This window comes from Macaca mulatta, chromosome 1, assembly GCF_049350105.2.
Source record: "Macaca mulatta isolate MMU2019108-1 chromosome 1, T2T-MMU8v2.0, whole genome shotgun sequence".
NCBI lineage: Eukaryota > Metazoa > Chordata > Mammalia > Primates > Cercopithecidae > Macaca > Macaca mulatta.
Window position 1 is genome coordinate 185,534,502 of NC_133406.1, and position 25,920 is coordinate 185,560,421.

Consider the following 25,920-nt stretch of genomic DNA (forward strand, 5'->3'; position numbering starts at 1 on the left):
TACAGCCATGTTCAAACATACATAACATTCTAAAAAAGTACTGTGGGTACTAACGTGTACATATGTCAGAGTTACCTGTGAAGCATTTTAAATATTTCAAGCTTGATAATGTTTCTTTTCTGTGCAGTCATTACTTTCGGTGGATGATGACACAGACAATCCAGATGATAGTGTGTTTTACCAAGTGCAGTCTCTCTTTGGGCATTTAATGGAAAGCAAGCTGCAGTATTATGTACCTGAGAATTTTTGGAAGGTATTTCACCCAGTAACTCTTGAGATTTAAAGATGTTAAATATTTGGAGTTTGGCTACATTCTTTCTCTAATGATAATGGTTTTTTGTTTTTATTAACTTTAGACTAATTCCTTGCCAAAAAACTGTAAAAGGATTTGTTATACCCTTGTTGAAATTGGTACTTGGTTTCAAATCATTAGAATGTTGAGAATAGTCATTCATAATTCCTAGGAATTTGCTCATCTTAATTGTTTTGATTATTTTTCATGATTCTTATTTTAGCTCTTTGCAATATTTGTTCATATCATTCCCCTGACCCTGTGCCAGTTTCACTAATGTCTTTAAATAAAGAACACTTAAAGTTTTTTGAGACGGAGTTTCGCTCTTGTTGCCCAGGCTGGAGTGCAGTGGTGCGATCTTGGCTCACGCCATCCTCCACCTCCCGAGTTCAAGCGATTCTCCTGCCTCAGCCTCCCAAGTAACTGGGATTACAGGCACGCACCCCATGCCCGGCTAATTTTGTATTTTTAGTAGAGATGGGGTTTCTCCGTGTTGGTCAGGCTGGTCTTGAACTCCCGACCTCAGGTGATCTGCCCGCCTCAGCCTCCCAGAGTGCTGGAATTACAGGCGTGAGGTACCACACCCGGCCAAGAACATTATTTTGAAACATTGCTGTACTGTGTTTCACATATTGGAGGATCACCTTGTGTTTTTCCCCATAGGTTGATTAGTTTCTAAGAGAGAAATTCTCTGTTTCATGGCCTAGATCTTACCCAGTATCCACTTCTGATTTCAGAGACTTATTATGATTGTAAGGGGACTAGGAAAAAGGGTGGATGGCTGAATACAAGCTAGTCTCACTTTACTAGAAATGTTCACATCCTAATAGTGAACCTGATTTTTAGAAGCATTTAAGTGCTCTTTTATGTTCCCTTTCTACCACATTCAGAAATTGCTACTTTTCCTTTAAAAACATTTAATTTTTGTTATATAGATTTTCAAGATGTGGAATAAAGAACTTTATGTGAGAGAACAGCAGGATGCATACGAATTCTTTACTAGTCTCATTGATCAGATGGATGAATATCTCAAGGTAATAAAAGTTTTACTTTCCCTCTAACTCCCTCAAACTCTAATTATAGTATGAGAATAGTGTCTTAGAATTTGAGGTTACTATGAAACTGACAAATCAGAAACTGATTATCTTTAACATAAGAACTATAATGTATTCTGTGTTTAAACATCAAAATATAACACAGATCAATAGAATTGTATATTTTCTCTTTTTTTTTTCTTTTCGTTTTTTTGAGACAGAGTCTCGCTCTGTCACCCAGAGTGGAGTGCAGTGGCACAATCTCAGCTCACTGCAACCTCTACCTTCCAGGTATAAGAGATTCTTGCACTTCAGCCTCCCGAGTAGCTGGGATCACAGGTGTGCACCACCACGCCTGGCTATTTTTTTTATTTTTTTGGCAGAGATTGGGTTTCACCATGTTGGTCAGGCTGGTCTCAAACTCCTGGCCTCCAATGATTCACCCACCTCAGAGCCTCCCAAAGTGCTGGGATTACAGGCGTGAGGTACTGTGCCTGGCCTAGAATTGTATATTTTCTTAATTCATCTAACGCTCAATGAAGTATGTAACTCTTAATCTCTACTACATAATAATAGCCATTCCTACCTACATATTCTGTGTGTCCACTGAAATAATCTGGCCTCAGAAGAGTGCTGTAGTCAGCAGTGAGCTGACGGCCCTGTGCAGAGCAGAGAGTGCTCTGGCAAAGGGGAGAAAGGAGCCAGTATCAAAGGTTATTTGTGGTGCTGTTGAAACCCAAAGCTCTCTACCTCAACCCTGTAAGCCATGTGGCAGACTTCCTAAACGGTATTGCCTTCTCAGATCCTGCTGTCACTGCCAGCATTGGCCTCTCATCAGTAGGCACAATTCTTCCATTTTATAAAGTAACTTGCAAATTGATGGCATTCTATCCACAAGAAAAAAGAAAAGATTGCCGAGAGTTGCCCCTAACTTGGTCCTTGTAGCACAGGGAGAAGGATTCGGAATCACCCTGGAGAACATTCTGTTGTCATTAGCTCTACCTGACCCATCCCTCCTCCTCCTCCTCCTCCTCTTCCTCTTCTGATCGTCTGCATCACTCTGACGGTGGAACCAATAATGGGTTTGGCCTCCATTTATCGCAGCTGACACTGCCAGAATGACTCATTTTGTTTTGGCCCTTAAATTGCAATGTTAATAAAATTCTATATACTCATAAGTTCTGGAGGCATCACTTAAAATTGTAACTTTTCATTCCAACAGAAAATGGGGAGAGACCAAATTTTTAAGAATACATTTCAGGGCATCTACTCTGATCAGAAGATCTGTAAAGACTGTCCTCACAGGTGAGTGAAGATATCACTGACAGGAAAAATAAATATCATTTTGAAGTGATTTGTCTAGTATGTTGTAAATTTTGCATTTGTTAAGAGACTTAAAACCCTCTCCCTCTCAATAGATCTATAAGTATTTAGTGACTTAAATTTCTTTGGTTTCTACTTCCAGAAGTAGAAAAAATTTCTTTGTGGGCTTAAGAAAATATTCATTGAAATTCATAATTTTAAGCAATTCTAAATTGTCACAAAGTGGCATTTTAACTTATTAATGGACTTTTAAAATATTGAGGGACTCCCAGATTAAAAATGTAGTTCTGTGTTCAATTATGGTAATTGAAGAGTTTTAAATTCCATTGCTGATTGTGGGTTTTCTGTTATTTCCTAATCAGATATGAGCGTGAAGAAGCTTTCATGGCTCTCAATCTAGGAGTGACTTCTTGTCAGAGTTTGGAAATTTCTTTGGACCAATTCGTTAGAGGAGAAGTTCTAGAGGGAAGTAACGCGTACTACTGTGAAAAGTGTAAAGAAAAGGTATTAAGTTTGCCCTTTTTAAAAAACAAGATTAATTTGTTATTCACATAGTGTGTCTTGGTTTTATGTAAAATCAGTAGTAAGCTCATATTGTTATTTCCATTAGATTGTGTCATTACTTGTTTTCACATGGGTCAGAAAGACCTTTGCCTTAATTACTGTGCTGTTTTATTTTCTCCATGGAGATCATTCATATTTGCTCTTTTTTCTTTTTTTTTGTCTTTAGAGAATAACAGTGAAAAGGACCTGTATTAAATCTTTACCTAGCGTCTTGGTAATTCACCTAATGAGATTTGGATTTGACTGGGAAAGTGGACGTTCCATTAAATATGATGAACAAATAAGGGTAACTTTTTATCTTCCTGAAATTTTTCACAACCATTCATTTCCTCACTCCTTTTTTTTCCTTTTTCTGTTTTCATATTCCGTCTACCATGTTAAGGCTGTTGTCTCAGCATTATGAAGAGCCCCTTGTCTTAGGCAGTTGCTGCTACTGGAATAGGCAGATCTGGAAACAGTCGCCCTCATTTCTAGAAGGCACCCTAGTGATTACTGTGAAGGAAAATGCCTTCCTTAGTGCTCAAACCAGAGACTACTTTAGACATTCCCAGACTTAGCATTTCTGAGATTTTATACTTGAATTGTTCCTAGCTTAAACTAGGAAAACACATAGTTGTTCCTAGCTTAAACTAGGAAAACACATCCTCTTATTTGGATCTCACTTAACTGGGTACTGCTGTATACGTTACTAATCAATGTTAATATGGTCTTTTTGCTTTTACGTAGTTTCCCTGGATGCTAAACATGGAGCCTTACACAGTTTCAGGAATGGCTCGCCAAGATTCTTCTTCTGAAGTTGGGGAAAATGGGCGAAGTATGGATCAGGGAGGTGGAGGATCCCCACGAAAAAAGGTTGCCCTCACAGAAAACTATGAACTTGTCGGTGTCATCGTACACAGTGGGCAGGCACACGCAGGCCACTACTATTCCTTCATTAAGGACAGGCGGTAAGGGTTTCCTGAGGCAGCACTTACTCACTTTCTGCCCTCGCCTTCTCTCCCTTGTCATCCATACTCACCACTGTGGTGCAGACACACTTTGGCATTGTTCTTGACTGTGTTTCATTTTGAAGTTTTAAAGCTTAGTGCAACTGGTTTTACCCCTTCAGTTTGAAAAGTTGTTTTAGAAATTGAAATAATCGTTACTACATATTTCTTAGATATTTTCAAATGATAATCACCTGCTTTATTTGTAGACAGTACATAGAGATAAATGCTAAGGATGAGAATGTTGATTTTTTTAACCTTATGATGTTTGTCTGATTTCCGGGCTCTAGAGGGTGTGGAAAAGGAAAGTGGTATAAATTTAATGACACAGTTATAGAAGAATTTGACCTAAATGATGAGACCCTGGAGTATGAATGCTTTGGAGGAGAATATAGACCAAAAGTTTATGATCAAAGTAAGTATTTACAAATGGATATTTTCCATTTTTTATTTATAGTTTTCTATAAAAATTAATAGTATTCTTTATATAAAAACAGCAGATTTTGTTATTTTTATTATACTACTATTCTAGCTATAGAACCATGAGCAAGCTCTTTAATAACCAGCGTGAAAATGTTCAAGGTGTTTATAAAAATTTTTAAAATAATTTCTTACAACAACCTTGAGGGATAGGTAGGGGAGCTGGGAGTAAGTTAAAAGGATGAAATGAACATCAAAGAGAAACTAATGAGTACAGAAATTGAACCTTAAAAATAGTTTTGGAAGTAGTTATCCATTAAAATTTTCAGATTTCCTTTTCACTAATACAGAGGTGTGACTAATTAGAGAAGACATTTCTAGCACCTGTGTTTTTAAAACCATATTTATTATGCAGTGTGGCAAAGCAGTCTTCCCCTCCACAACCCCCACTCCCAGGAGAAAAGAGTATGAGGAGAAGCACAACCCAATCAGAACTTGCTCTTTGATAAAAAGCTATTTGACGGAGACCTTGGCATTTCAGAAACCTGATTTTGAAATCTTCTAGTGGTATTTCTAAATTTTTAGCTGTATTGGCTTCACTGTATTAGATTTTGATACCATGCCATTATAGTCGTGCATCGTATGGTGGTAACCTTTACGGGTTGGATATAGTATTGTCAGAATTTACCTAGATTTGGCCGATCATGGCAGAAATGGTTAAGTGAGGCCAGTTATCCCATCCTGTGCCACATAACATATTTTTAAATGTCACTTGCTATTTGCTTACATTTAGACCTCCCTAGGATACTTACCTTCTTTCTCTTACTCCATTACCATACTGCTCCCTTATTCCTTGCCCCCGCCTATATCACTTCCAAGTAAGAGATCAATCTTAGGCCCAGAACTGAAGTATCCTGACTTCCATGCTAAGCACTACTCTAGAGACACTCATATTTTACTTAACACTTTGCATTTTACAAATTTAGGGAGTAGTTAACTACTTACTGGAATAATGGGCCCTTTGTTTTAAGATTGTCAAGACAAGAAAAGCTTTTACTTACAGATGTCTTTCTTAATGTCTTGTTATAAAGCAAACCCATACACTGATGTACGCCGAAGATACTGGAATGCCTATATGCTTTTCTACCAAAGGGTGTCTGATCAGAACTCCCCAGTATTACCAAAGAAAAGTCGAGTCAGCGTTGTACGGCAGGAAGCTGAGGATCTCTCTCTGTAAGTGTCTCTTCCCTGTAATTTGCTGTGTGATTTCTGTGGTGATGATGTGGTCTATGAGAATATACTATTTGAGCTTTTAAAGATAATTAGCTAAGCTGGAGAGAAATTCTAAAGAATTCCAAAAAGAAAATAAATCCATTTCCTTATTGCTTCCTGGTTATTTTCTTGGCAATAGGTTGTTACATATTTAGAAAGATGCACGTAAGTTAAATCATTCTAGAGTTGAAGTGTTTTGTTTTTTGTTTTTTTGAGACAGAGTGGTCTCACTCTGTCACCCAGGCTGGAGTGCAGTGGCATGATCATAGCTCACTGTAGCCTTGACCTCCCAGGCTGAAGCGATTCTTCCACCTCAGCCTCCCGAATAGCTGGGACCACAGGCAAGAGGCACCAGGCTCAGATATTTGGTTTGTTTGTTTTTTGTAAAGACAAGGTCTCCCAATGTTGCCCAGGCTGGTCTGGAACTCCTGGGCCCAAGCAATCCTCCCACTTAGGCCTCCCAAAGTGCTGGGATTATAGGCATAAGTCACTACACCTGGACCTTTTTTTTTTTTTTTTTGATGTTAGCAGCATTTGTTGAATACACTTTCTGTCCAAAGCACAGTACTGTGCCAGCACTGTCAGAATGTTGTTGTTTTTTAAAGGTCCTGTCGTTGGTGAATTTGCCTTTTAATGTGTTGGGTCAGGAAAGTGTTTACTTTTTCATGTGAGAAATATGACTATATGTGTTTTATTAAATTTGAAAACTTGGTTTAATACTTTGTTCTTACAAGACTTTGAGTGTATGGCTCTAAGATAAGTTTATTTCACTGCTTTTTAATGGCTGGGAAAGATATCTCACAATAATATGTAGAAAGAATTCATTTTTGTGCTTACTAAATGTTAAATCTCATATGCCAATTAAGTAAAAATTTCTGTTAAAGTTTGTCCTGCACTATTTTATCTTCTATAATGTCAATCAGTTCTCCCAACTAATTAGAAGGTATTGCATTTTTTCATTTCTTAATTGATACATTACGATCATATATATTCATGTGGTACAGTTTTATGTTTCGATACATGTATAATAATCAAATACTTTAAGTCTAATACCCTGTTTATGTGAATGTGGCAAGTCTTACTAACTACTGAAAAAATAGCCATTTTATACTAGACGAAATTTTCTGATTCTGTGTCTTACTTAGGTCAGCTCCATCTTCACCAGAAATTTCACCTCAGTCATCTCCTCGGCCCCATAGGCCTAACAATGACCGGCTGTCTATTCTTACCAAGCTGGTTAAAAAAGGTGAGAAGAAAGGACTGTTTGTGGAGAAAATGCCTGCTCGAATATACCAGGTAAGAACCATATAAAAAATTCTAAGAGGGAATGTCCACGTGGACATCAAAATGTATCCAGTAGGTCCAGAAGTACTCCTGCTGGGTTAGTCGTACCACTGGTGCTACATCATCTGACACACTTGTCTCATGAAACTTTTACGCCACGCCATAGAGGGGACCATAGAGCTAGAGCCATGGAGTGCTAAGAACACAAGTATGAATACACACTCAGGATTGGCAGGCACAATCACTGACCTGCTGTGTGAGTGTGAGATGTCACAAATAAACAATGTTGTGGGGAGTGGGCAGTAAAGAAACCATGTTGCCAAAATAAACTTATTTTGTCCGGAGAGAAAAACAAGGTTCATAACCTTTGAGTAGGACTAAGACGACAATGATTGGCCATTATTTATTGAACACCTACTGTGTGCTACGTGCTTGAAGCAAATCTTTAATTTGTAAAAGATTATTGTACAGTATCAGGTTTTATTCTCATTTTTTGGATGGAAAAACAGGTTCAGAAAAGAAGAAACACGTGCCAGTGTCACAGGGCAAGGATCTAAATTCAGAACTGTCTACTCAGTCCAGACTTTATACACTAATTAATCAAAAGCTCAGTAGCTAGAACAAGAGACTTTGAGAAAAATACGGAGTCTTACATTAAGAAAGAGAGAGAATTAAGCCATCTGACACAAAGGAAGCATGGAGTTGGTTGTGCTTGGGAGAGCTCTATTTGTCCCCTTCTGCCTAAAATACCGAGTTAGAATTTATTTGTCCTTCATGTGACGTTTTACCTGAATTTCCCAAAAGGGTATGGTTTAATGAATAATAGTTCTTATAACATCTTATATTCCAAAGGAAGGTTTTCTCTCTCCTCTTTTGAAAGTTCAAAACTTGAGAAAGGGAAATTAAAAATTATAATTCACTTTTTATAAGTGCTTTTTACCTATATTTTTACATATCATTAGAAATGTCCTTCACATATTGAATATTTTTCCATATCATAAAAATAATTATTAATCTTCTTTTGTAGATGGTGAGAGATGAGAACCTCAAGTTTATGAAGAATAGAGATGTGTACAGTAGTGATTATTTCAGTTTTGTTTTGTCTTTAGCTTCGTTGAATGCTGTAAGTAGCTAATTGAATTCTTAGAAATAAGAAAGATTACAGTTAAATATATTTTAGCGAAAGCATTCAGTGATTCGTCTTCAATCTCAGTAGTTAGCATTCAGATTAGATGCAAAAAGATTTTCCCATAAATGTAGCCTGTATTGGGTAATATTAAAATGCAGGCAGCATTCTGAATGTATAATATAGGTGGTGGGGAGGTGTGAGTTTCCCACATACTGGCTTTCTAAAGTGCCCTTGTTTAGATTTATAGAAGAATCTTGGAATAGCTGTAACTGTGAACTCATGTCAATGGATACTGGGCTTTGTGGAGATTCCTAATTTGTAATAAAATGTTACAAGACTAAAGATTAACTTTCAACTACTTTTCCTTGAGTACCATGATTATAATTTGCCAATAAGGGAAAACAGTGTTCTTAGTCTCTTGATGACTTAGCATTCCTGTGGTCTAACAACTGTTTTGAGAGGATTTCATAAAAGAAATGAAGAAGATGTCTTTTCTTAACCTTTTTAAAAATTTAAATGGAACATTTTTTATAATGAACTGGCTAGATTCTTATTAGTATTTAACTTTATCATGTGTGTATATCATATTCATATATTGTGTCATATTTAGTTCGTAACAATGTGTAATAATCTATAAAACTTCTGTGAAAAACGTCCTCTTTCATGTTTCCCTCTTAGACTAAATTAAAGCATCCATATTATCCTTGCATGGCAAAGGTGAGCTTACAGCTTGCTATTCAATTCCTTTTTCAAACTTATCTACGGACAAAGAAGAAACTCAGGTGAGAAGTGATATGTTTTGATAATCTGTTGTGACAAAGGGCACTGGTTAATTCAGTTGAAGTTGAATTTATAATTTTAAAATATTGTGAAAGCAACTAGCTAATTTTATTCAGAAGACTAAGACATGTTCTCTAGCTTTAAGAAACTTCTAATCTAATGGACAGAATAGATCAAACAAAAGAGAAATACCTAAAAAGAGAATGGGCATAAATTCTGTACATCTTGGAATTGGACAAAATCATACCCAGATAAGGAGATTAGAGTAGGCTGTAAGACACTGATGTTCTCAGAGGGTTTTGAAAGGCAAAACAGAAACACAGAGGGCTCATTTTAGGCAGAAGGGAAAGCCTGAGTAACAGACAAGACTTGGCCTAGGGAACCATGAGTGACTAATTGTGTTTTACTAGGACGGGTGAGAGACTACTGGAGCTGAGGCTGAATATTGGGTTTGGAACTCACTGAGTGCCCTTAGTACCAGAGCAGGGAGTTTGGGCTCTGTTCAGTGGGAGATCATGAAAGATTTTTGAACAGGGAAGTATGTCCAGAGTAATGTCTTAGAACAACAGTCTCCAATATTTTTAGCAACAGGGACTGGTTTCATGGAAGACAATCTTTCCACAGAAGAGAGGGTTAAGGGACAATTAGATTCTCATAGGGAATGCACAGCCTAGATCCCTCACATGTGCAGTTCACAATAGGGTTCTTGCTCCTATGAGAATCAAATGCTACCACTGATCTGACAGGAAGTGGAGCTCAGGCTGTTCCTAACAGGTCCCAGACCGGTACTGGTCCATGGCCCAGAGGTTGGGGACCTCTGCCTTAGAAACTTTACAGACATGACTATATCTTATTCATCATTGGTTTTATGGTTTTTTTTGTTTTGTTTTGTTTTGTTTTTTGAGGTGGAGTCTCACTCTGTTGCCCAGGCCGGAGTGCAGTGGCACGATCTCAGTTCACTGCAACCTCTGCGTCCCAGGTTCAAGCGATTCTTCTACCTCAGCCTCCCAAGTAGCTGGGATTACAGGCATGCACCACCACATCCAGTTAATTTTTGTATTTTTAGTAGAGACAGAGTTTTGCTGTGTTGATCAAGCTACTCTTGAACTCCCGACCTCAGATGATCCACCTGCCTTGACCTCCCAAAGTGCAGGGATTACAGGCATGAGCCACTATGCCTGGCCTCATCATTGGTTTTTATCTTCAGCACCTTATAAGGTGCCTGCACATTATAGGTTCTGGATAAGTAGTTGTGAATAAATGAGTGAAGAATGAAGAGTATTGAGCAGTGGTTTGTAGAATATACCTAGAGTAAAGGGAGACCCAGGATGAGGAGACCAGTTAGAGTTAAAAGACCACTGAAGTTCCCAGACTTTTCCCTCACTAGCAAAGTCAACTTCTCCAAGTGTGGAGAGGTTTTTGGACAGATTTTGCAGTCAAGAAACTCTTGAGAAAAAAATATATATAGTGACAACTTCATTTTTATGTGTAATAATCAAAGATATATTAAGTGATCTCAGTCTTTAGTATTTGATTGAAAAAGAAAAAATAATGTATTCCTTTCTTTTAATGTCCAGATGGCATGGATTTTTATGTCCTAATGGCATAGGATTAATTAAGGACACTTGGTCACTTCTGTTTGTGAAATTTGCTCATGCTCTTTACACGTTGCACACTATTTCCATTTTGTTTATATGGTCATTACACACAATGATCATTTTGGGACATTGAGGGATGTAAGGGAGGTGTTATGAGGGCATGGGTAGAATAGTCATTATGCCTTTTTTCTGCCTGAATTTTTTTTTAATTTCATAAGGTAGAATATTAACGATTTTAGCAATAAAGTATAAAAATGTAAATGTAAGTTATTCTGAAAGTGGACATTTTGTGAGTGTAAATTAATTGAACAAAACAAAATGCTATATAGTTCAGGCCTTTTTTCCAATTAGAGATGTTTGGTAAAGATGCAGAAGGAAGGTAAAGTCTAAGACTTAAGCTTCTTTACATGTTTTTGTTTGTGGGGAAAGATGAGCCACAACATAAGGAGCCAAGGAATGCAAAGCACTGGCTTCCAGAGTACACTGAGCCATGGTAGTGGGCAGTCATTGAGTGTCTCTTATCCCTCCACCCTACCCCGATAGGCAGACAGAGAGACAGACATTGATAGATAGAAATAAGAACCAATAAGAGTGACACTGCATGGGGTCATTGGCTGGGCTCATGCTCCTAACATTGCTGTCTCTGCTTCTTTTTAAAGGGTTGATACTGAAGAATGGATTGCTACCATTGAAGCATTGCTTTCAAAAAGTTTTGATGCTTGTCAGTGGTTAGTTGAATATTTTATTAGTTCTGAAGGACGAGAATTGATAAAGTAAGTGTTGGAGTCTTTTAATTGAAAGAAATGTGTGTCTCTTCCAGTGATTTAGAGCTGAAGTTTCTTATAACCCTTTTTATTTCAACTTGAAATTATTTTTCTGCTTAAAGCCCGTTTTAAACTCTCTTCACTGAAACAGTGAGGAAATTATTCAGGTCACTCTAAAATCATCTCAGGCAAGTATTCAGTGACCGCAAGAAGAGCCTGTGAGGCAGATTGCCTGCCAGGTGCTCATAGGCACGTGGGTCCTAAACCCCTGTTATGGCTCAAGGGGATCAAAGACGCAAGTCTTTTCCCTCAGGGACTCAGAATCTGGTGGAAAGAGATAAACAATCCCAGGTTACCATAGTTCACAATATTGTCTAACTGTGTTTGGATTGTGACTAAAAAATAATTTTTTAAAAATCTACTGGTCGGCCGGGCACAGTGGCTCACGCCTGTAATCCCAACACTTTGGGAGGCCGAGGCAGGCAGACCACAAGGTCAAGAGATTGAGACCATCCTGGCCAACATGGTGAAACCCCATCTCTACTAAAAATACAAAAAAAAATTAGCTGGGCATGGTGGTGGGTGCCTGTAGGCCCAGCTACTTGGGAGGCTGAGGCAGGAGAATCGCTTGAACTCGGGAGGCGGAGGTTGCAGTGAGCTGAGATCGCGTCACTACACTCCAGTCTGGCGACTCTGTCTCAAAAAAAAAAAGCTACTGATAGTGTATTACCTATGATAGTACATCTATATGTGTACCTGAAATTTAAAAAAGAAAAGTTGCTTTTCTGGCAGAAATTCAGAATGCTCCAATCACTATGAATGTTTATACTTTACTTCTGATCATCCTCATCAAGTCAGCTTCTCCTGTCCTTGGTAGTTCAACATTTATGTGGGGTTCCAGCAAGCACTGCTGTGGTCTCTGGTGTCCCGTCTCCTCTATTCCCATTGGGCTTCTCCTTCACTCTCCTCAACTGTGCCTGCTCCTAGCTGCTCAACGTCACTGAGGAAGTACAGATTAGCAAATGAGCATTCCCTACCCCAACCACAGATGCAACACACCTGCCAGAGTCTGTTCCAGCTTGCCCTTTCCTCTCTTTATTGTGGAGGAAGTATCCCCTCTTCTCTCAAAATGAGTCTCTTTGCATGTCCTGACCTTCTCAAGGAAGTGGACCCTTTAAGTATCTCACTCTTAATTCTTGCATCTTTACTTTCTAGAATTTTCTATCACTTCTGTCACTTCTGCCAGCATACAAATATGCTCTGTTTTCTCTCAAAACAAACACACAACAGGGAATTCAGAAACGCAAGTCTCTTCCCACAAGGCAATCAGTCTGGTGGTAAGTTAGAGATCTTTTCAGAACTGCTGGTCCCTGATCCCCTTCCTCTCTAGGTCTGAGCTCCAAACATTTATTTGCCTACTTGATATCTCCACTTTTCCCTCTAATCTATTTCATTCAGCAACAGAACTGTTCTTTTTTAAACAAATTAGATCACATTACCTCTCTGGTTAAAAATTCTTCAACGGAATCCTATTAGACTCAGAATAAAATCCAAAATTTTCACCACTACCCACAAGGCCTTGCTTGATCTGGTTTTTGTCCTTCCAGGCTTTCCTTGACCCTCTCCCTGATTATCAGGCTTTAGCCATACTGGCTTATTGATTCCTTGAACCCGCCGAGCTTATTTTCCTGCCTCAAGGTCCTTGCACCTGTTATTCTTTATCTGGAACACTGTCCTCCCCTCTTCACATAGTAAGTGACTTCTCCTTCAGACATCAGCATGAATAACATTTGCTCTGAGAGGTTGTTCCCAGTCACACAGTCTAACGGATGTTTGCCTGCTAGTCTGCTCCCTGTTTTTCTGCCCATCTCCTCCACTACAACTTCAGCTTCTTGAGGCCAGAAGCCAGGTTCAATTCATTCCCGACTAGACACAAAGAGGCTGGCAAATAGCAAGCACCCAAATACTTATTCATGCATGTATACATGCATATATATCCATATAATTCATAAAAAGGGTCAGTAAGCATTTCTTTGAAGTGCTGTGTACTATACGCCTTTCCCTTTAGAGTTTGCATTAGAGATAACCATTTTTTCTAGTTTGATTCCAAAATATCTTTCCAACAGGACTCCTGAGCATTGTGCAAGCCTTAGAATGTTATAGAAACACCATCCATTTGGAAGGAACATAGCAAATATTTTATTCATTCCCTTATATCCAAGCAGGCTTGCTTTTAAATTTCTCCAGAGAAGCTGTAACGTCCTTTGGGTAGTATGTTTTTGGTTTCTTAGTATTCCTAATGCTCAAGAATCCTGGTGAAGTACTTCTACATTCTTCCTGATAGAGTTTATTATAGTTTGTTTCTTTCTTTATAAAGACCAATTACTCATCACTATCAATTGCTATGATTTTGTGTTCGAAGAATAGTCTTTTTTTTTAATTACTTATTTCTTTACAATTTTTTAAGATAGTCATTTTTACAACTAAAAAATAAGTATACTGTATTCATACTTTAGTAACTGTAAACATAAAGTGGTGTCGTCTTTTAGATCAGCCCCTCGGTGTAGTCTTCTTTTAAGGCAATTCTTTAAACCTAACTGTAGTTGTAAAAAAATTAATTCATAGTAAATATTGCTTACAGATTGATCTAAAGAATTCAAACTACTAACATGAAGGATACTTTACATCTTTTAAGAGCCTTTTATTGTGGAAATGTTTAAACACACACAGAAGTAGGCAGAATGAGCCCTTTCCTGTACCCAGGCCCCAGGCAAGTTGTCAACTTTTGCCTGTCTTCTCTTAGCTATCTCAGCTCTCACACACGACACCCACGTGCAGGCTTTTTTTTCTCTCTGAAGTATTTTAAATTTCAGACATTATATCATTTCACAATTAATTTTCAGCATGTATCTGAAGGTAAAGTTCATCTCTAACAGTGAAGTTAAAAAAAAAAAAAAAGCAATGTAAGTACTTTACCATTATCATGAACCAACAAAATTAATATAATTCCTTCATATCACCTTGTATCTAGTCCGTGTTCAGATTTCATCCAAAGGTCTCGGAAGTGTCATTTTACCATTGAGTTTGCACAAATCAGGATCCCGTGAGGTCCCCACATGGCCTTTGCTTTCTGTGTCTCTTAAGGCTCTTTTGACCATCAGTCGTTCCTTTGTCCCCCTGCCCCTTGTATGCTGTGCCATTTGTTTGGGGAGTAGACTGTTTGCTCTGTAGAGCTCCCCATATTCTGGGTCTGTTTACATCCTCTAGGTATTCCCTTCAAGAGAATTGTACCTGAGTCTGATTATACCTCTAGAGCTGAACTTTATGGGAGTACTTGTTATCTTTTAAACTTTCTTATAGTTGCCACTTAGAATTTTAGTGAATTTTGAACAGAGCCTTGTCGACTAATACGTGGCATTCCAGTTAGCAGGAATAAGCAGAAGTGAAGTGACCTGGGAAAGCTCCACTTGGCCTGTAAGCGCTAACAGTGTCAGGAGACTCTACTTTTGTTTCTTGGCTATTAGGTGGGAACTGTGTTGGAGAGGTTGAGGTTATGGAAATGTATCTTGCTTTCTCACACCACCTTTCTCTTTCTTTCAGGATTTTCTTACTGGAGTGCAGTGTGAGAGAAGTACGAGTTGCTGTGGCCACCATTCTGGAGAAAACCCTAGACAGTGCCTTGTTTTATCAGGATAAGGTCGGTCTTGTTTTTAAAGCGTTATTTATACATTGTGTTTTTACCAAATGTTTTAAATTACAGGTAATAAGAAAGAGCCTAGGATTGGAGTCTGGTAATTTTGCCACATAAATGCACCTTCTGTGGACTGATTTTTGGTACATGCCAGGGAGAAGGCATTCTGTCCCTTCCTCCTCACATCCCAAACACCACGGTAGGCCGGGAATTCAGGCCTGCTTTGGTCTGCTTTGGGATTTTCTCTCTAGAAACACTCCCTTTTCAGAGTCCTCTCTCAAGAATTTGTATTAGATCTCTCTGAACTGAGACTAATCTGTGTCTAGAGACTCATCTAGACCAGCAGACATTTTGAGCCACCTCTGGCTTTGTCTCTTTCCTTATAAGCTATTTTCCTGATCTAAACCTGCAGCTGGCAACCAAACCAAATGGTGCCATTCATCCAGGGGCGTTAAGTCCTTACAGATACAGCAGTTACTTCCCAAGTTTGCTGTTTCAAACAGCTGACACTACATGGAAAACTTTGAAAAATGTTATTTTCACAACAAATTGGCTTCTTATAAACATTGGCTGGAGGCATTGTGCCTCAATGAACTAAATACAGATTCTAGGAATTACTGCTTCAAATGCAGATGTTGGCTTTGCTGTGCAACTTTGAGCAAGTCCTTTAAGGAGGATGTTGATCCAGATACAGTGCCTGCCACCCAAGCACTTAGTTCCATGAACAAGGCTGTCAAATATGCCCTTTAGGAAGGTCCTCAAAGACTGTCTCAATTCCGGGAATCATTAGGAAGTTGAGGTTTACTGTAAGGCAGTGGTTTTGATCAGCTTAAATAGCAGAACCATTTTTTAAATAAAACCCTATCTGGATGCACAATATAGAATACAAACCACAGGAGCTGCTGAGGACAGTTCATATGCCATTGCTCCATTCCCTGTAGAAGTTTGTAAGATGTGTCAAGAATCCTTAACGTAAGGACCATATCACTCTCCTCCTTCCTCCCATGTACCAACCCAAACAAAGGATAAAGGCAGAGTTAGTGCAGCCTCCCTAGAGATGGGGTCAGGCCACAGCATATTACCCACCAGCCTCTAAAGGCAGGACAGCAGGTGGCAGAAAGAGAAGGGAATGGCAGCCATACACTTGGAAGCCATTTGCTCAGTGAATTCTGTCTGATGCCCAGCTGATGGATTTTCATGTCTATCCCCCGCCTCCCCCCATAAATGGAAATGGTGCCTCTTGCCACCCACTTTATCTTGGAAAGTACTTTGAAAATGAAGTGCTATGTAAATGCTAAATTTTACTGTATTTATAATGGGTGTGACAGGATGGATGGGAATATTGCAAAAGTATGAATCTTCAGAGGAAACGAACTAATGAGAGTAGTAAGCCTGGTCTTAATTCTAGATCACAGATGAATTTCTAGGGACTTGTCCAAAAACAGGTGGGGTGGGAGGGAAAGAAGAAGCAATGTCATAACCAAAATGGTTTCTAAACAAATAAAATGTTTTTCAAAGCTTTCCATGAGGCGTCAGCGGGCTCTCAAGTAAGTTCACGGCTGAGTCGATATCACCGTTGTCATTCTGTCAGGCTGTTGCTCTCCATTTGCTCCATCGGCTTGGTTTCCAGCCCCTATGCCTGTGTCTGTGTTTTTTATTCTTTGCATCTGTGATTATGTGAAGAAGTAACGTAGTGGAGGGAGGGATTCAGAAATGTCTTCCCTAAACACCCCACCTTTTTTTAAGAGACAGAGAGATACTGGCTCTGGAGAAAATGTGACTCGGCGGTAGAATCATGCCCTTGACTCTGAAATCTAGGAACTGAAACTAAGCTTTTCTTTTAATTATTGCTATGGTACCAATCTTTCTCTGGAAGGTAAAATGGATAATTCTGTTTTTGCTCTTCAAAGCATAAGTCCATCTGAATCTGAGACTGGATTGTATCAATCAGACTTTCTTTTGTTCTTATGGTGGTTTACCTCAAATTAATCCTATTATAAATGTCTGTCTTATGTTCTTTTTCTTCATGTAATTTTATCTTTCCTCTAACCAGCTAAAAAGCCTTCATCAGTTACTGGAGGTACTGCTTGCTCTATTGGACAAAGACGTCCCAGAAAATTGTAAAAACTGTGCTCAGTACTTCTTCCTGTTCAACACTTTTGTACAAAAGGTAAATAATTTTTTTCCTAATATCTTTTTCTAATACAGAAGATTTATACGCTAAAAAATTTTTAGACTGGTTAGTAAAGTTCTGTATGGTATGTTTTTTATGATATTTCTTCTTAAAAATCTTGTGAATTATACTACTTGTAAGAATTCTGATGAGGTGCGTGTAGTTACTTATTATAGCAGTAGAAGTCTGCATTAAAACTAGGGGTTAATTGTTTAGTAGTTATTGTGAAGCAATGTGAGGCTTAGGAGTTTTTTTAAATTAGATTTTAACAAGTACTTTCTATATGGAAATAATATTCGTAAAATATATATTGACTCCTTAAAACTTTTCATTGATCTGTGTTTTTAAAACCAATTTTTGTCTGGATAGAAATATAATTTGCTATTCTCAATATTTTGTGACAGCAAGGAATTAGGGCTGGAGACCTTCTTCTGAGGCATTCAGCTCTGCGGCACATGATCAGCTTCCTCCTAGGGGCCAATCGGCAAAACAATCAGGTAAGGACTACTTTTATATCCCTAGTGGAATGGCTATGGTTTTCGTAGCCACTGTGTTTCTTTTTGTAGGTGAAAAATGTTTTGAATTTCATAAAAGTCTAAGTACTAGTGCCATAGAGACTTTAAAATTCTTTGGAGTTAAATTATTTTTACAACTTCTTCATAGAATTTAGTCTAATAACCCATGGAAATTACTAACTAATGACAAAGTCGTAAGAGGGAAGGATGGATTCTGACTGGGGAGGGGCTTTCAAAAACCTTTAAGGAATAGGTGGTATTGGGATCTTCTGCGTCTTTCTGGGGCTGTGAACAAGGCTGTCTTGGTGGTGATTCTTTTAAGTCAGATGCTGAAAACACAGCCAGAATCCAAATGCAAAGTTGTGCTGTTATAAACGGAATGATATTGCAGATATAATACTCTTGTTCAAATGAAAAGGAAGTTATTTGGGTTTTTTGGTTTGTTGTTTGTTTGAGACAAGGTCTCACTCTGTCACCAGGTTTGCTGTCACCCAGGTTGGAGTGCAGTGGTGTGATCAGGGGTCACTGCAGCCTAGACCTTTTGGGTTCAAGCGAACCTCCCTCCTCAGTCCCCTGGTAGCTGGGACTATAGGCACATACCACCATGCCTGGCTAATTTTTGTATTTTGTATAGAAACAAGGTTTCACCATGTTGCCCAAACTGGTCTCGAACTCCTGGACTCAAGTGATCTGCCCACCTCGGCCTACCAAGGTTGTTTTGTTATAATAGGGTTGAATATGTCCAAAACCAACTCTCCTGTTTGAAATTCTTTTATTGCAGTGTTTCTCCCATCCATTGTATTTCTTTTATTTGATATATTCAAAATACATGAAATGCTAACATGCAGTGATAATAAGTACTATTTATGAAGTACTTATTTTGTACTCCATACATCTGGTCACTTTGTGGTGGTATACTTTTGATACTCAGTTCAACAAAATTAAGCAGCTTCATCTCCATTCTCAGGCAAGGAGTAAAGCTCAGAGATGATAAGTAACTTGTCCCAGGTCACAAAGTTAATGCATTGGTGGAGCATGGATTCAGACCCAGCTCTGCTGGTGTCGAAGCCAGAGCCTTTTCCCCTGTGTGTCAATACATTGCACAGGCACTTTTCCTTCCTGCTAAGGGAGACAGATTTTCGGCTTAGGCTTCCTCTCAGCTTTCTCTTTAGTGTTAAAAAACAAGTACTGACAGCATCATGTGCTCTGTGTGTTGATACTATGTTGAGATTTACAATATCCCTTTTCCACTTCAAGCTCTTCAATATCCAAGGCCCCATTGTCACTAGCAATTGATTTAAATTCAGTATAATTCAGCTGCATATAAAATTAATATTATTTTGCATTTATGGAGTACATTTCTACTTTTGAAAACATTTTCACTTTTAATATTTCATTTGGTCCTCAAAATCACAAAGTAGGCAGAATAGAGAGGTAGGAGGTAGCCTTACCTCTGCCAGTACATGAAGAACTCAAGATAACTGTTGTGGTGAACAACGCACTCACATTATACAGCACAGTGAGTGGCAGAGGCAGGGCCAGACCTGCAGATCTCCAGCCTCAGAGTTTTTCCCATTATACTGAGGCACATTGTAAGCACTCCGTACCTACAGTGAATCCATAAAGGGACTGGTTTTAGAATATGAGTTAATATAACCCTTTGAGCTTGCTTAAAACCTGTGGTTTTTTTGTACTTTGACCTCTTCTATCAAGCACTGAGAAATAATTAAAGCCCAGAATATTATGAACCAGCAAACCCTGTCCCTTCCTCTTCATATTATTTCTAATGACAACGCTAACAGCCACTTTATCTTCCCTCATGACAGATACGTCGATGGAGTTCAGCACAAGCACGAGAATTTGGGAATCTTCACAATACAGTGGCATTACTTGTTTTGCATTCAGATGTCTCATCCCAAAGGAATGTTGGTAAGCCTAACATATCTTAGAATGAAGAGATAATGAATTTGTCTAGTTTGGGGAGTAATAATATTAGCAATTAAATGAATATCTCTTGTTTGTCATTCAACTACTTGCTAATTGAGGTGCACTTAAAATTTTTGTTTTAATTCATGTTAAACTTTATAATGTTTTACTAGTTTGCCATAAGAGAAAGTGAGTCATCATTTATTTGGGGGAGGTGAGAGGGTATATAAGTATTTTTTTTAAATAACTCTTTAGGATTAAAAGCTAATTCAGAGCTCATTTATCACCTTAATTTGAACTGCTACTGTGTGGAAAATAGCCATGGTGTGGGTTGGAGTCTCCTAGCTAGCTGTGTGAACCTGACCGTTCTGATCTTCAGTGCAAAATGAAAATACTAAAAACGTAATTCCCCAGGTATAATGAAATAAAGTACTTTGTAAAAACAAAGAGAATGCAGATATAAATTACATCACTGAAATATATTTCAATGTAAGATATAGTTGGTAGCATTTTCCATTTGTCTCCCAGAACTAATAGCATAGTCATCATTTAATACAGCAAAACCGCAGATTGTCCTATATGATTATCCAATGTCCTAAACTATGTGTGTATTGTTTTTATACCCGTCCTAGGTCTTGTCATGATAGCGACAACAACCATAGTAATAATACAACAAACCAGCTTTTCAATGTTTTCTGTGTGCTGTGCTTTAAATTTGTTGTGTTTAAAGCGCACAGTGCTTTAAACTTACTGTGTTTGATCCCCATAACAAACCTATGAGGAGTATTAGTCCTGTCTATGGATGCGAAAACTAAGGTACAGAAAGGTTCAGTTCAGTAACAAGGTTGTACAGCTAGTTAGTAGCATAGAAGCCAAGGCATGAATGCAAACTCAGACCCAGAAGCTGCTAGGAAGATCTAATGTCAGGAAACTAACTAAAAAACACAGAGCATCCTTCTGATAGAGAAATGCTTATTGACTCTCTAAAGGGACATTGGAGGAACACTCGGACGGTTGTATTATAAGGCACAGTTTGCTTACTAAACTCCGACTCATCTAAAAAGACAAAGCTGCCTAATTTCGTGAGTTCAGACAATTTTGTAATGAAAACTAAAGTATGCATTCTGGTTTTTGTAGTAAATGAGAGAACTTCTTCCATATGGGTTGATTCTGCTTAGCATAGGTGGTGGTAACCATTATTTGAGAACAGCTGTTTGAGGAACGGAAGTGTCTTCTGCGCTGTATCTTCAGTGGCAGCTTTCGGCAGTATTTCATATACTATTTATATTTTTACCTGTTTGAAAGATTATTGAGTGGGAATCACTAGGTATCCCTAGACTGTGAGGGGTCCGCTTGTGTGAGTATTCAGTGTGTTTGTGAGTACTCAGTGTGTGTGTGAGTACTCAGTGTGTGTGTGAGTACTCTGTGTGTGAGTACTCAGAGTGTGTGCGAGTGCTCAGTGTTTGTGAGTACTCAGTGAGTACTCAGTGTGTGTGCTTGTACTTAGTGTGTTTGTGAGTACTCTGTGTGCGAGTACTCAGTGTGTAAGTACTCTGTGCGAGTACTCAGTCTGAGTACTCTGAGTGCTCAGCATGTGTGAGTGCTCAGTGTGTGAGCAGTGTGTGTGTGCGAGTACTCAGTGTGTATGTGCACACTCAGTGTGCGCGAGTACTCAGTGTGTATGTGAGTACTCTGTGTGTGCAAGTACTCTGTGTGTACTCTGTGTATGCAAGTATTCAGTGTGTATACTCAGTGTGTGTACTGTGTATGCGAGTACTCAGTGTGTGTACTCAGTGTATATATGTGAGTACTCAGTGTGTGTGTACTCAGTGTGTGTGTGTACTCAGTGTGTGTGCGAGTACTCAGTGTGTGAGTGCTCAGTGTGTGTGCAAGTACTCAGTGTGAGTACTCTGCGAGTAGTCAGTGTGTGTGCGAGTACTCAGTGTGTGTGAGTGCTCAGTGTGTGTGCGAGTACTCAGTGTGAGTACTCTGCGAGTAGTCAGTGTGTGTGTGTGTGAGTACTCAGTGTGTGTGCGAGTCTTGAAGGAGGCACATTTCCTTATGGATGTGTATTTTGTGGAGTAACACCAGGTGAGACAGGTTCTGTTTTGTTTCTTTGGTCTCTTAAAGCTCCTGGCCTATTTAAGCAACGACCACCCATTAGCATTGCTCCCTCAAGCCCTCTGCTGCCCCTCCATGAGGAGGTAGAAGCCTTGTTGTTCATGTCTGAAGGGAAACCTTACCTGTTAGAGGTATGTATTTGTTATTCTAAAGCCATTTTTTTTCTCCTATTTGAAGAAAATTGCTTTTTGTTAGTAGTTATGTTTGGCATGGAGAGTATTGTTAAGAGAAGAAATGATTATTTCAAATTAAGTTTTCTTATATGTCAAAAAGAAATAATTAGTGGAAGAGAATATTTTTAGTCCTGCGTTCAGCCAAGGTCCAGACCTCCAGGTCCAGCCCAGCCAGCTACCCATCAGGGCCCCAGAGGGAGGTAAATGGCACTTCATCCATCAGAATCATTTCATTCATTGTAGAAGGTTTTGTCCCCAATCTCTTTTGTGTGTCCCTGGTCCTGGAATACTACAGCTCTGAACCACGTGTTGTTAAACCTCAGGAGTATGGGTGGACTGCTCTCAGCTCTCCATTGTGGCGCTTGTGTGGCTCATCCTCAGTCTGACCTTCCCATTCTAGCAGAGCCGCCCCCAGCTGTGGACTCCATCTTCCAGTTCTTCTTCCCTACCTGATTTACAGATATGTGAATCTATGAACAATATAATTCTGTTTTTTTAATTAAATCAACAGTGTTGTACTATTTAATACATATCTTTTTTTTTTCTTAATATTTTTTGGATCTATTGGTGATTATTTTAATTGTGGGAGCTTTTGCCTTTGAAAAACTGATGGAAATGACTCCTGAAAAAGTGCACATTTGCACAGAATTGTGTAAAATTTCAGACAGGCTTAGACACCCTGAAGTCTATCTATAGACTTCTAACAGTTAAGAAACCCTGTTTTCAGGCAGTGTTAATTATCTTAAAATCTGGGTAGATTTCAGTTAAAGGCAGCAACAACAGATGGACTGTTAACTGTGACATGAGAAGAGCTGACTGTGTTATGTCCTCCCACCAGGTAATGTTTGCCTTGCGGGAGTTGACAGGCTCGCTCTTGGCACTCATTGAGATGGTAGTGTACTGCTGTTTCTGTAATGAGCATTTTTCCTTCACGATGCTGCATTTCATTAAGGTAAGACCTCAGTTAAACGAGTGATAGCCAGATCACCTTTAGGTGAGACTCTAGGAGAACATCTGTTTGCTCCAAGGCAGTATGCTTGTTCTCATAGCCTAAATTGTTTTTCCTAATCATTCTACTATAGGCTCATTTTTATTCATTTTTAATCTTTAATTTTTAATTACATAGATTAATTACTACACTCTCTTTGGGAAAAATTTAAGCATAGAAATGAGGCCAAAAGAAAAAATATAGGCCAGGAAAAGAATAAGTAAATAAGAAATGAGACCGAAGTCTACTGTGGTCACCACTAGTCGCCCTTGCTCACTGTACCCCAGGGACCAACACTGTTACATTGATATTTCCTTCCAGGCCTCTTTGTATGGATTTACACTATGTATATATCAGTTTCTGCCCACAGAATTTCTGCATGCCTTCTTTTCTGCACCAGTATTTATAGTGGTGATACATGTAGTGTTAACAAGAAGCAGGTGATTAGTGGATTATGTCTTTAGGCTCTTACTACGGTATGTTTTTCCCTCAGCCTTTTCTGTACAGACCTGTATCAGAGGTGATTAAGTTCCTCTCTTTGCTGTTTACTAATTATATGACCTTGGGCAGTTCCTTCCTCTGTTCCACCTTCTCACAAACTTCACAGGTTGTGAGAATTCCGTGAGGTGGTATAATATTGTGAAGTGCTCACTTAGTACCATACCTAGCCTCTTGGAAGTGTGGTATTTTACCACAATGTCCTTTCCCACCTTTTATACATATAAATTTTATTAAAACAGCTGAAGGAATGTGTTTTATGAATTTTGCCTTCTTCACTTAGTATATCTTGGCACATTTTTCTATTTTATAAGCTGACTTTTTATGTACTTTGTTTACAGCATCCTTAACTCAAGAGTATTCTCATTTGTATTCTTGTAGCTCTACCAGCATCTTCTGGAAAACAAGCTAGGATATGCACATATATAAAATGGGATCTGTTTAGTGACTTGAAATCTCCCCTTCTCTTTCTTCTCTTTTCTCCTTCCTAATTTCATAGTAAAGTATCAGAGTGTTGCAGCTGGAAGAACCTTAGAGGTTGTTTATTTCTGTTCCCAGATTTAGCATTTGAGAAACTAAGGCCTAGAAAGGGGTATTGACTTGTCCAAGGTCAGCCAGATGGTGATAGAACTAGAGTGTGGATCCAGCATTGTTTATTGCCATTCCAATATGCTTTCCACTGAAATTTTTATGCTTTTAAAAAATATTTCAGAACCAACTAGAAACGGCTCCACCCCATGAGTTAAAGAATACGTTCCAACTACTTCATGAAATATTGGTAAGTCATAACTGTTCTGATTCACTTTTATTTAAGAATGTATTAGTCAACAAGTGTTTATAAATTTAAAATTGTATGTCTTTTTATTGTTTCTCCATTCATTTGGTCTGCATTTATTGAGACCAAATCTTCATGTCAGTCACGTGTCTAATGCATTTGATTTAGAGGTGAGCAGTAATAAAACTACCTCCTAGGAGCTCACAGTTGAGTGAGGGAGCAAGACAACTACACAGACAACTGTAGTGCAGGGGACTGAAGGGGAGTAATAGTGATGGTTAACCCCGCCGGGGCCTTACGGTGGAGAAGGCATCGTGTTAGCGCAAATGATGTTAGGTTTAAACTTCACAGTCACCCTCAGAGGTACATTTCTGGTTTTATAGTTTATCAAATCTTAGACACTATTGATTGTATATACGTACTACGAAAAGTATTTTTAAGAGCCATGAAACTGAAATGTAATCAATTGTAGGATGCTTTCCAGTCTCAGAAGTGTGAAGAGCTGGGGAAAAAAAAATCCTCTGGCAGTTGTATTGAAGGATGGAGTAAAGAAGGATGCAAGACTGGGAACTGGAAGACCATTTAGGAGTCTGGGAATATTCTGAGTGTGAAATAACAAGGCCTGTGGTGGGGCAAGGGACAGACAGATCAAGAGGTATTGTGGAAAGAGAATCAATGGGATTTGGTGACTGGTTATGAGTTAATGAGAGTCTGGTCCAGAGGTTCCTTAGAGAGTGAGGGCCTGGGTTCCCTTTGGATTCTTGATACTTCATAGAGGCCTTGGCACAGAATAGCCATTTAATAAAGAGTTTTGAATAAGAAAAGACATCATAGATGCCATTTGTTAAAAGCTTGTTTTTCAAGTTCTTTACCTCCTTTTGGTCCTAGTGCTTTTACAAACTTTGGCAGATTAATACACAGTAGGACTGCGTATTGTTCATCTATCAACAACAAACCCATATAGTTTTATACCATGCACAGTTCAGTAGTAAGAACTAGAAATACAGCTATGATAGCAAAACTTCAACACATTTTTAGTAAGCAAGTTAGAGCATAAACCTCTTATCCTTAGGAACATAAAGTATATGTCCTCGTAGCCCACAGAGAACTATAGATGTAGTTGATAGCAACACATAGATAGGAAATGAATAGATCTTTAAGTATACTTAATAGTTTTTTCTCTTAGTTTTAAGATATATTTGAGATATGTGGCAGTGATGTAATATTTGTTTGTATTAGGGGTTTTTTGGTTTTCTTTTTTTCAAGACAGAGTCTCCCTCTGTTGCCCAGGCTGGGGTGCAGTGGTGCCTGGGCTGGAGCCACAGTCATAGCTCACTGTAGCCTCAAACTCTTGGGCACAAGTGATCCTTTTGCCTTGGCCTCCTGAATAGCTGGGACTACAGGCACATGTCACTGTGCCCAACTAATTTCTTTTTTAATTTTTTTGTTTTTTAGAGATGGGATCTTGCTTTGTTGCCCAGGCTAGTTCAGAACTCCTGGCCTCAAGTAATCCTCCTGCCTTGGCCTCGCAAAGTGCTGAGATCACAGGCATGAGCCACCATGCCTGTTCTGTATTGGTTTTGTTGTTGTTGTTGTTGTTAAACACTAAATTAA

The 25,920-nt window shown here is 38.7% G+C and overlaps 1 protein-coding gene across 3 annotated transcripts in view; it reads left to right on the forward strand.

The window, feature by feature from the left end:
- Window positions 1-25,920, forward strand: part of USP24 (ubiquitin specific peptidase 24) — a 148,445-nt gene that overhangs the window by 113,034 nt on the left and 9,491 nt on the right. For 2 of the 3 annotated variants that reach the window (XM_015140361.3, XM_015140366.3), the window contains exons 44-62: window positions 128-253; window positions 1,228-1,326; window positions 2,549-2,631; window positions 3,012-3,153; window positions 3,380-3,499; window positions 3,940-4,160; window positions 4,490-4,614; window positions 5,711-5,852; window positions 7,037-7,187; window positions 8,203-8,298; window positions 8,983-9,086; window positions 11,342-11,455; window positions 15,047-15,143; window positions 17,191-17,307; window positions 17,715-17,807; window positions 19,652-19,754; window positions 21,882-22,003; window positions 22,884-22,997; window positions 24,244-24,309. In XM_015140361.3, the coding sequence (XP_014995847.2) occupies window positions 128-253; window positions 1,228-1,326; window positions 2,549-2,631; window positions 3,012-3,153; window positions 3,380-3,499; window positions 3,940-4,160; window positions 4,490-4,614; window positions 5,711-5,852; window positions 7,037-7,187; window positions 8,203-8,298; window positions 8,983-9,086; window positions 11,342-11,455; window positions 15,047-15,143; window positions 17,191-17,307; window positions 17,715-17,807; window positions 19,652-19,754; window positions 21,882-22,003; window positions 22,884-22,997; window positions 24,244-24,309 (2,235 nt within the window). Of the gene's footprint in view, window positions 1-127; window positions 254-1,227; window positions 1,327-2,548; window positions 2,632-3,011; window positions 3,154-3,379; window positions 3,500-3,939; window positions 4,161-4,489; window positions 4,615-5,710; window positions 5,853-7,036; window positions 7,188-8,202; window positions 8,299-8,982; window positions 9,087-11,341; window positions 11,456-15,046; window positions 15,144-17,190; window positions 17,308-17,714; window positions 17,808-19,651; window positions 19,755-21,881; window positions 22,004-22,883; window positions 22,998-24,243; window positions 24,310-24,778; window positions 24,962-25,920 lie in introns of all 3 variants that reach the window. The other variant, XR_013401708.1, reaches the window with a different exon arrangement.